General features: G+C 45.4%; 1 protein-coding gene across 1 annotated transcript in view; it reads right to left on the bottom strand.

The window, feature by feature from the left end:
• The window catches only part of SLC13A3 (solute carrier family 13 (sodium-dependent dicarboxylate transporter), member 3), a 25,716-nt gene that overhangs the window by 4,645 nt on the left and 9,591 nt on the right, over window positions 1-11,480 (bottom strand). The window contains exons 2-7 of the mRNA XM_010078996.1: window positions 11,324-11,480; window positions 10,809-10,972; window positions 5,877-5,943; window positions 4,977-5,162; window positions 3,970-4,095; window positions 1,543-1,638 (exon numbers count right to left, since the gene is read on the bottom strand). The exon at window positions 11,324-11,480 is cut by the window's right edge and continues 103 nt beyond it. Coding sequence (XP_010077298.1) covers window positions 1,543-1,638; window positions 3,970-4,095; window positions 4,977-5,162; window positions 5,877-5,943; window positions 10,809-10,972; window positions 11,324-11,480 — 796 coding nt within the window. The remainder of the gene's footprint in view (window positions 1-1,542; window positions 1,639-3,969; window positions 4,096-4,976; window positions 5,163-5,876; window positions 5,944-10,808; window positions 10,973-11,323) is intronic.

The following is an 11,480-nucleotide window of genomic DNA, read 5'->3' as shown; positions in this document are numbered from 1 at the left end:
ATGCCCAGAGCAGATGTCACAACATGCCTACGCAAGGTTGTCCCTCTAGGTGTGGCAGAGAGGAAGGGATAAACAGCTTCCCATGGTCATTCCTCTTACCACTGCCCTCTTGGATGTCCCTAAAGCACAGACAGTTAGGGATGGCTTCACTCCAGTTCAAGCAATGTAAAAGGATGGCTGAGATTCAAATCATATATGAGACAGCAGGAAACAACCTTTAAGGTCAAAACCTGAACAGTATCCCTTAGACACATAATAAACAGCAGGGGAAATGGCAATAACATTCACTAAGTACCTAGTAGAGTCAAGATTTAACCAAGCCAGTGCCTCAAAACACTGTCTAAAATCTCTCCGAGCACAAGGAAGGACATTTAAACTGTTGGGAAGAAGCCACATGCATTGATTTTAAGTTATGGGATCACTAATCAAATTGGTAGAACACAGCTTAATGGACTTTCTCACTCCTAGACCTCAAAGTGGGACTTTGATTCTTTCAGAGACATTTTGCAGGCTGCTCGATAATGTACTGAATGGAACAAATAAACCAATTTCTTTTATCTACAGCACAGGCACAGACAATTGTCTTTGAAGAACCACTCCACTTTCCACACAACAGCAATAATTACAACATTGATAGCATGGCACAAACGTCACTGAATCTCCCCAGCATTGCTGTGAGTATGAAAATATTATTTTACAGATGGAAAAAAACACAGTTTAAATTTAAGATCTACAGTTTCAATAACCTTCACTATCCCCGGTTGCCCAGAATATCAGTGGCTGGTTGGATTCTTGGAGACACTCAACTTTTCCTGCTTCTTTTTCTTTCATGGTTCTCCTAAGTCTAAAACTCATGTTTCTTTTTGCTCGTTCCTTCTTCCAAAATATGATCCCCATCATTGCAATTTGCACCAAGATTTTTCCAGAAGGCAAGACCCTTGAGAAACTACAACAAGAAGCTAAAAGAGTCTTGTTCTTTCTTCACCTAACACAGTTGAAGGAGTTATTCAGAAAAAATAATGCTTTCCATTACATGGATCTGACTTCTTTCCACATTCTTTCTTTGAGCAGCTATTAAGCTTTCTTAAAGTATATCCACAATCCACCTGATTCATATCTATCATACAATTCATCAGCCTTCTCAGCAAATGCTTCCTTCTTCACACAACAGGTGTGCACACACCTTCAGAATTCAGCCTGTGTTGCTTAGTATATAACACACACAGGATTGGTTCTGTCCCTGGAGCAGAAAAACTACAAACAGTAATGAAACAACCCAGCACAAATTCATTCAATAATATGAACTTTGATCTTGAGGAGATTTGAGTACAAGCTGCTATTTGCAATTATTCCTGTTAGTGAAGGTGGAGAGGCTGGAGCGTGCAAACAGCAAACTTCAGCAGGTTACAAACATTCTGAGTGGAAACATCTATTTCATTTTCTTCTAAAATACTCCATTTCCCGCAGTCCTCCACTCTTAAGACAGGACATTTCCAACCCACTTCATTTCTTTTTCATTTCAGTCCCGACTTTATGACTCACTTGGTTGGACCCAGTTTCTGATAGTCCTCCTTTATCACTTCTCTGGCTCGGGCTTCTGCATCCACTCTGAGATTTGACTTTTTTGTTCTCCAGCCCCTGCCAAGAAACAGTTATATCTTTACAGGCCTATAACATAACTGACACAGATAAAACACTGCGTATGCACACACGATGCGCTCCTCCAGTGCCTGGTCTGCACGTTTCCAAGAGCTGCACATCTCTGGTGGCTTAGTTCACATCATCTTCAGATCATGAAGGTCTCTGGCACAGATACAGGCAACGAGGCCTATTTTATATATTCTCTCTCTTTGCATTCATACAAAGGAGACTCTGCAGAGGTTAGGTGCTTTCCCCTCATTTATATTCTGAGCTGTTTCCTCCAGCATGGGCTGCAATCACCAAAAGAAAGCCTCAGCATTGTAGGATTTGCTCATCTCTAGTATATATCTGCTTGGGGAGAGTAACTAGGAAGTGGGTGACACAGAAAATGAATCTGTCCCTTCAATTCTCAAGTCACTTGCAATTTCCTGAGTGATCCCAGGATGCTGCTGAGGATAAACAAAAATGTGAGGAATTTCTAACTGGCCGGGAATGTTAATGTGCTCCTGGCTAAGCCTCTTAGCCCAGCCATGCTGACCGCACAGACAGTTTGATCCTTTGCAGTATGTGCACACAAATGATGTATTCATATCTCGTACCTCATCTCCCATCACATTTTGCTGAACCTGGTTTATAACCCTGCCTGTGACCTTGATTAAACCTAAAAACCAACTTTCTGCATCAGATGCATCCATCCAGCCCTGCAGTGCCTGTGGTTCCTTAATTCATTCACTGTTGCAAAGGGATATCTTGGCTGGATCTTCCACGTGGATGCATGGTTTATCATTCAGGAACTCAAATAGATATACTTGGCCCTTTATTTTTTTTATTTTGTAGGGGTGGTGTTATTGATGGCAGCATCATCTCAGCTCTGCCAGCCTGTACCTGAGCCTTTTAACATCTTTTGGACTCAAGCAAAGCCTCCCTGCTGTTGGAGCGATGTCCATCCACCTGTCCTGTGCTGCAGCCCCCCAGGACTTGCCCACATAGGAACTCCAGCCACTATCCCCGAGTCCTTACGGTCAAAACAGCCCAACAAACTCCCGCAGACACTCGCTTGTCCTTGTGCGGCTTTGCAGTGTCTCTTCCGAGGCACCTCGCCACTGGGGAATACTGGTATCTGCGCTGGCCCAGCTATCCCAATACAGCCGGGCTCTGCGCTGACAGATGAGCCAAACAAAACACAAAGCGTCACGTTCTCTGAGCACAAAGGCAATTCTGCATTGCGCCAGGGGCTTTGGCCAGCACAGCCACCTCTTCCCTCACCTGATCATCCAGCGCTGTGCCAGCAGGATGCTGGGGCCGTGCCCCAACCCTCGCCGGAGGACACGGGGACTCGGGCTCCACATCACACACCCCCAGGTACGCAATGCACAGCGGTGCAGGTCTAAGCAGCGGGGAGCCGGCAGAGCATCGCACAGCAGCACGCAGAGCCTCCCAGGAAGCCCCACAAGCAATTTAAGGGCCGGCATTTAGCATTTTCTGGATTTAAACTTTCCCATTGATTTTTTTCCTGTCTCTGAGACAATGTAAATATTTGGACACCTGTTCTCTCCCCCTCACATTTGCATTTTTAACTCAAAATAACAGTTAAAGACTTTTCTAAATATTAGAAATTCTGTACAGTCGGTCCCCGGAGAAAGCAAGACTGTGAGTTTGTTGCTATTACATATGAGAGTGTGCCAGGGAAAAAGGGCTCCCAATGAACCAGCATGGCAATGCTGCAACCATTTCAAGTAGCGTACACCAGGGGCTGCATGTATCCAGCAAAGATTTACCGGAAAAACATGTTAGTCTCAGTTACAGATTAACACATTGTAAAATTAAGCTCTGTTATGAAGTAATCTGTTCCTCACTCAAGTTTGTGCCCCAAGAACAAACCCGGGCTCTTTTCTGTTCTAGATTTTTGCTACTCATTCCAGAGGAACCAAGACATCACAATGGTCTTCCATGTTTGATCTTGCTTTCCTCTGTGTCAGTGAAAATCTGCCACTGACCTCCACAAACTCAGACCAGGCAGTCAAAACAACCTTTAAAAACTGTATGTTTAACTGAAAGAATATACAATACATATTCTGTACATGCATGCACACGACATGACACAGTGTATGTAACTATGAGATATCTTTAAAACCCTCCTGTTGCATATCAGCGTCTTAAAAACAGATGACTTGTTATAGTATGAGCATCCTGAAGTTAGTTATGAAACCCCCCACCATCCATGAGATGATGCTGGGTGGTATCAGTAGATTTAGTATGAGAATCGTGATGAATTTTACAATGCTGGTATAACTAGGCGATGTAGATGTGTAGTGAATATAAACATACCTCAGGTTAATTCCTCCGTACAGGATGGAGATCCATAGCCATCCCAGGAGAAGAAAAATCAGCATTAAAGGAAATGCAAACATAAACCAAGAACCAAAGTTCACCACATCACATTCTGGAAAATAACTAAGCAAACAGGAAAAATCAAGTTAAGGCAAGAAGGGAAAACAATCCTTCAATTTAAGGGTAAACAAACATCTGACATCAGCTGAAAAATATCCCACAAACCTGCTGGTGTGCATTAGCAGTTATCTGGGAATTAGGAGATTTGGCGAGTGCCACATCGGGACAACCCCCCAGGCCACCCTGCCACCCACGGCTCACCCACCCAGCTGTGTCAGTTGCAAAGGAAGATCTGAAAATCTCTCCAGATGGGCTGATATTTTAATACATCAATACTTCTGAGCACCCAGGATTAAAACAGCTACAAGAACTGCTGGAGAGTCTGAACATGAACCTCTGAGATGCTGCACGTGCCTAGGAGAGACTGAACATACTCCTTGTAGAGGCCAGCGAAGTTCAGAAACACCTGTAGGCACTTGGGATGGCACAAATCTGTTCCTATGCACACAGGAAGCATCTTTTACAACTAAGAAAACAGGCCAGAACTAGTGAGTTCCTTATTTTTCTTTCTACCATACAGCAGTACATGTAATTGCTCACAAAACACTACCCAGCCTGTTTAATCAAAACAGTTACCAGGTTAATTGGAAGTGTGTGGGCAGGTCCCATTAAATCCCATGGGATTACAAGCACCAGTAAGGTGAAGCACATATGCAGTGGTTTGGCTGGCAGCCTGGCTGGGCACACTGGAAACCTGCTTATTACAGCTAAGGCTGATGCAACCACTCTCTACTTTCACCTGCTCGCAAAGTTTCCCAAAATGCTCTGGAAGGGCATAAGTTCCCCAAATTAGTTCTCAGCACAGAAGGGAATTTCCTACAGGGATGGAGAACACATCTCTGTTTTCCAGGATCTACAGGGCTCTCCAGGATGACCTCCCATACCTCTTCAGCTGTCCCAGAAGGATGAGGTTTGGTGCGGTTCCCGTCAGCGTTGCAGTACCTCCAATGCTGGCTGCGTAAGGGATTGAGATGAGGAAACCTTTCCATATATTTGTTTTGTATTCCTCCTCCTTCTTTAAGTCTGAGAGAGCATCGCTGGCAACCTCCTTTTCCTCCATCAGATCTTTGCTTTAAAATAGTCCAAAAGAGAATCCGGTGAAAGTCCTGGTTTAAATACAGCACAACCACTTCAGAGCCTTGACAGAAGGAAAATTCCCAGTTTTTAGAAATCCAAGCTAACACTGCCCTCAAGGCCACCTGAGTGCAGCAGGGGGGTCTGCAGGTGAACCGCCACGCGGGACCAGCAGCCTCGCAGAGGGCAGAGCACCCTCAGCACCCATCCGTAGGAGCTGAGGGTGCACATGCCTTCCCCAGCCCCTCAGCAATTTGTAAGACTTAGCATGAAGTCCACAGGACGGCTAAAAGGAAAAAAAAATAAAAATTGATAGCACCGAGAGGAAAGAAATATCTGTTGCTGAAAAGATGCTCCTTCCCGTCGTTGTTACCAAAGCAGGACCATCACCAGTGTGTAAATCCTGGTGGGTTTTACATCACCAGCTTCACACATTTGATGTTCCTGAGAAAACCAAGGCATAATTCCCCAGCAGGACACACCTCTGGTTACCATTTCAGCGTGGCTGGGAAATCTCTGCAATGATTAGGACATGCAGATGAGTGCTGGACACACAGAGGAGGGTTTCTATCATCAGGCTGCTAGTGATTGGGATGTTTAGTACAATCAAAACATTTCAATGATTGAATTTCAAATTCCTAAAACTTGTTCTAGTTCAGGGGATAGTACTCTCTCTCAACTCTCTAATACAAACTTTATAGTTAACTTACTCCTCAGTACTTGCCAGAAACTGCATCTCAGTTGGTACAGTGTAAAGTTTATTCTGCTGTAAAGATGCTGAAAAAGAAAGATTAGGACTTTAAAACAGTTCAAAGCATCTAGAAAATTCTCCTTGAACCAAACAGAGGAATGGAGGAAAGAACTGCCATTTACGGAGGAGGGCCTGTGCAAACGCAGGGTGAGCTCGTGGCACAGGGACGGGGTCGGGAGCCCAGCAGGGATGAACAAGCCCATCTCCTCCTGCCACCACTCTGGTCCCTCCACAGCTCCCAGCTTCTCCTCCAACACCCAGAGGTGCTTGGTCCTCTTACTACTGTCACTGGTTGGACTCTGAGATCCCCTAACGTGACCAGGAGTTTCAGGTTGTCCCCTATCAAGTCATGGGCTTGGGGTGGGGGGTTTTTTTGGAGTAACCATGGTTCATTCTCAGGAAGAAAACCTGTTGGGCCTCATGTATCTGTAAGGCATGTTCCTCAAGGTACAGCGGCAGCACTCCCTGCCACGGAGCTCCATTCCCAAAGGTCAAGAATTTCACCCATGGCAGACACCCAGCACAAAGTCACTGCAGAGCTGTGATTTGCTCTTTAAAAAATGAGAGTGGGGCACATCGGGGGATTAGGCTTCATACCAGGTCCTCTGAAATCCACCCCAACAGCAAGGAGCGTTCCCAAGCCCATCACCCCCTCCATAAATGACAGACCCCACAGGCTGAGGGACTGGACCCTGCCACAAGTTTAGGGTCACCCCAGGGGGGAACTCTGTTGCATACCCACTTCCCAGGGACCTTCCTGCATATTTCACAGGAGCTCCGCCTCACTGTCCTTGCCACCACTCAGGAAACACAAGCAGGACTCCAGAGCACTTGGGGAAAGGGTACCTCCTGACCAGAATGACCAGCGTTGGTTTTGGCAGTAAACTGGGAGGTGCACACCACTCTACCACATGCATACATATGGGAGAATTCAGAAATCAAAAGACAGAAATGGAATACAACCACTCTTTTTCACCAGATCTCACACTAAGGCTTGTGGCATTTGTAGTTTTGGCTCGTGGCTTGACCTTCTGAGGTTGGGAGTAGAGGTGTGCCATTAAAGCCCATCTCCCCTAGTCAGGACTGCAGCACTTGTGAGCTTTACCCACCTTCAGCCCAGTGGCCCTTCCCCATCACCACTGGCTCTGCTGCCTTTCCTAGGGCTCTCTGCGTGGTTTTGGGTCCTTGCACCTCCCCAAGCTCTGCAGACCACTACATGTGGATTCCAACTCCTGCCACTGTCCCCAAGTTTCCTTGCACTCCTCCTCAGTCTGAACCATGATCCTCCTCTACCCGTATATGCGCTGGAGACCAAAAGCAAGGCACGGAGAGGGGCCAGTGGTCAAAGTCTCTGGACTCATTCACATGTGCACTGGACACAGAGGTCATTCCGGCTCAGTGGACCAAGGAGTTTTGCAAAGTCATGTTTTACACATCGCTAATTTACCGAATTGGACTTAATGGGCTTGGATGCACACATGCTGAGCTTTCATCCCAATAATGACACGATGGAGGGATGTAATTAGAAGGATGAACATTAACCCATGGCTGACTGTTGATCCCCTAACACAGCCCAAAGCCTCTTACCCCTGACGTCCCATTCAAGGCTAGTGCTGGCTCTCCAAAGAGACATATTTCATTTCCCCTCTTAATATTTTTCAATTTTTTCCCTGCCAAGCCCAAACTCCCATCCTGTCTTGCTAGACCATCCTTACCTCTCAAGGAAGGTCTGCAAAGGGCAACCGTACATAGCAAAGCCAAAGTTGCTGCAGACAAAACTTCCTATGAAACTCGTAAAAAGGAGTTGAAAATTGTTATAGGTCTGTAAGTCAGAAGAGGCCAAAGACCACTGAGGTAGGACCTGGCTGTACACCGCTCTCCCAGCGCAAGATGAGAAGGATTCAATGGCCATTTCACCCAAATACTTTGTATACCCTGTAGGCAGAGAAGCTTGTCCTAGAAAAGTTTGGCTTTAATGACATTTTTATTGTTTCTAAAAAGTTGAAAAGACCTGAGAAGGAATATTTCCACCTACGGAGGGGTGCAGGCAGCAGTGCTGGGGCCGTACCCTGCCAGCATGACCCAGAGTTCGGCAGCCAAACCCAGCAGCAGTGTCCAAAAATGCACATTCCCACCTGCCCCTTTAGAGACATCATTCCCAGGTCTGCGACCCAACAAAACACCTCAAGCACTGACTGCAGTTTATCATGCATGTGCAGAAAATATTGTCTACGCAGGAAAAACAGGATGGAAATATTTTGTTGTGATTTTTATCTGGAGATATTTAAGCTGCTCAAAAAAATTAAACATTGCCAATGATGGGTTAGTGGGCAGAGAGCAGGAGATGGTCAGGCTCACCAGCACAGGGGTTTCCTGTTTGTCACTCCTATCACAAGGTTTGGGTTTAGGGCTGGAGAGGTCAGAGTTGTAGGGAATCTATAACCCAACTCCAAAGGGAAAGTTCTGGAAGTTGAAAAAAACCTGTTGGTGTTCAGTTTATAACCCTGCTTCAATCAACCAGAAACAGTGGGGATTTCAGACAAAGCTCATCTAACTGCTTTCTTGCCAATAGCACCAAAATGAACAGAACACTACACCAAATTTTAGCTATCAACGCACAAGCGTGCAAATATTTACTGATCTATAACATGCTGCCCACATAGTGAAGCACGGACATAAGTGACTGCAACCTTGAAATTCTCTCATCAGCAAAAAAAATGTGACCAACAGATCAGAGCCATCACTAATTCTGGCACTCTGCGTGTGAGCAAAGCCTTCCACAGTGGATTTCATGCATCTGTTGAGATTTCTTAAGAAAATCAAATGCCTTTACATGCTACATATTCTTTAATATGATTTTTTTTTTAGACAGACAAGTATTTTTTAGCCTGCTGGGCCCTCCTACAGCGTTATTAAAGCATATCCAAGCAGTTTTGCAAACTGATATTATCATGTGTCATTATAAAACTTTGCTTCCACAGATAGTCCCCTTCACAAAAAAAATCTGCCTGTCTTTTTTGTCACACAGATCACAATTCAGTTAGCTTATAAGAATGAAGTAGGCTATGAAATGAGTACACCTTTTTCTCAAAGGCACGTTCCTTACACTCAGTCAGGTTTCATCAGGTCTGTGAAAAAACCAACTGCAACAACTCCCTCGGAGATGTGCAACCAGCCCTGACTGCAGACGACACCCGGCAGACAGGAACCCCCTGCAGAAAGCTCACCTTCACATCTCCGCTCCTAGGTGTAACACCAGATTCATCACTTTTGACTGACTTCAGGGCTTCTTTCAAGGAACTCAAGTTTTTCCTCATCCATTCAGAAAGATTACAGAAAAGGATGAGTCTACCTTGAGACACTGAAGTTAAAATACAAAGTCTACAAGAAAACCTGCATTTTGATGTACATTTTACAGGGAACTCCTCCTTTGTTTGTATTTATTATTTTTTATAAGTCTCTACCTCAAAAGAAAAATACATCACCACACCATAACATGATATTTGCAAAGGATCACTTTTTTTTTTTTCATTCTTCTACTTACATGCCTCTCCCTTTGCCTTTTCTGGCTTCTCTCAGCACTGTAAGCTTTGTGAACCAAGGATATTAATTTTGTGCTTGCCAATGTCTAGGACAACCAGGGTCTTGATTTTGTGTGTTCCCTAACTACCGTATTTACAGTCACAACCACACAGTCAAATCTCTTCAGAGAATGGGTTCAAGAAGGTTAAAAGCAGACTGCCAAAACACAGTGCTTCTACAGGATAAGAAATGACAGCAAGAAGGTCAGTGGGGCTGATTTTAATAGATGTGAATGGTCAAAAATTCATAAAGCAAATGTGATAGAGCAACCTGGAGTGCAAATACCTCATGACTGCTAGACATTAACAATGAATGATAATTATATCTTTATTAGAGCATGCACATGTTTGAGTCTTCTTATGGGAGCCCATTTTTCTGCCTTAGGACTCAGTTAGAACCAAAAAGCCTTTGCTTTTAAATCACAGGGACAGAAGAATTACTAATTAGGGCAAGAAAGAGAAGCTGTCACTACTGCTCTAACTATCAGTCATAGCTGCAAAGGGGACTTCATGACTTCAGTTCCGTTCTGCTGTTTCTCATCACTGATGGCCAGAAACCCAAACTCCTGGTAAATTACTTGAGGGTGGGAGGAAGCCCTTCTCTGACTGCATACCCCTGACCCAGCCTGTCCACAACCTGCTCAGGAACACCACCAAGCAGTAGCATCAATCTGGGAAACCACAAAGTATAAATAGGTATTTAATCTGCCAGCCTTCCCTTTCATCCTCCCTTTCTCCTCCAGCTCAGGCTCCAGTTTCACAGGGGAACAAATAGGAAAAGGAGAGGAGAACCCACCAGCCCTGTGTGCTGTCACAGAGGGGCTGCTGCCATCACCCTTGCCCCGCTCTCGCTGCCTGGCCAGTCCCTTGCCTGTCCCTGCAGCAATGCACCACAACATAGCACTCATCTACCCAGGGGTTACCCACAGACCGCCCCAGCTCTGGCTGGCCCCACAGCAGCATCCCTATAAATCCCATCACCACCCTGCCCACAGAGCCAGACTTGAACTTGTGCTAGCAGTAGGTTTATGGAGCAGGTTGGCTGGGCATCACCACTTCTTGGTTTTTCCAGACAACTCGTAAGCATTGCCTCCTGCACAATATAAGGAAAGAGCAGGATAAAAGGGGGTTTTATGCCAATACTCTTTCCACCGCAGTAACAAAGTGTGTATTACATCGGGACCAGCCCTGAGATCCAGCTACACCTAAGAAACCTGGTACTCATGCCAGTGAAGTCAACAAAATGGGGCGTATTTGACAGCAGCAGGGCAGACCTGAGCTGGCTTATACTACTGCCCTGTCTCAATTACCTTGGTTTTCTTCATTTTCCCTGTTCATATCCTTAGATGTGTTTTTCTCCCCAAAGAGGCTTTTTAAAATTGCATTTGCAATTGGAAGCATCATAGCAGTGGAGGCTGTATTACTTAACCACATGGACAGGAAAGACGTTGTCAACATCATCCCTAAAATTAGTCTGGAAGAGAGAAAAAAGGAAAAGTTGAATTTCTTTAGTTTGGTGAGTTCTCTGATATATTATAGCTATAGAAAGAAAAGCTCACATGCAGGGAGATAACAAAACTAATAGCAAGATTCAGTGACTCCTGGAACTGGATGAAGCACAAATATGGGGCTGAACCAAACGATTCTCCTCATGCTCTGCTGGCCTCTGAGCAAACAGCTGAATAAACTCAATAAGCCGGAAAAAGGGCATGTGGACAGCCCCCTGGTATGGGAGACACTCACATCACGGCCCACCACAGCAGAGCCGCTTCCCCAGCGCCTGCAGCTCACATCCCCATGGAGACCCCATCCCCCCTGCAGTCACCTGGCTGGCTGGACTCCCACCAACATGAGGACCCGGAGCGCGATCCTGCGGTGTAAATTCCACTCCTCAATGGCTGAGGCCATGATTAAACCACTGAGGAAGAGGAAATTGGTGTCTAAAAAATACTGTGGGCAAACTTTGTTAGATGGGAGGACCC

Source organism: Pterocles gutturalis, unplaced genomic scaffold (genome assembly GCF_000699245.1).
Source record: "Pterocles gutturalis isolate BGI_N339 unplaced genomic scaffold, ASM69924v1 scaffold26893, whole genome shotgun sequence".
In the NCBI taxonomy this organism is placed as follows: Eukaryota; Metazoa; Chordata; class Aves; order Pterocliformes; family Pteroclidae; genus Pterocles; species Pterocles gutturalis.
The sequence above is the reverse complement of the archived record's forward strand: the minus strand, read 5'-3'. Positions and strand labels throughout refer to the sequence as shown.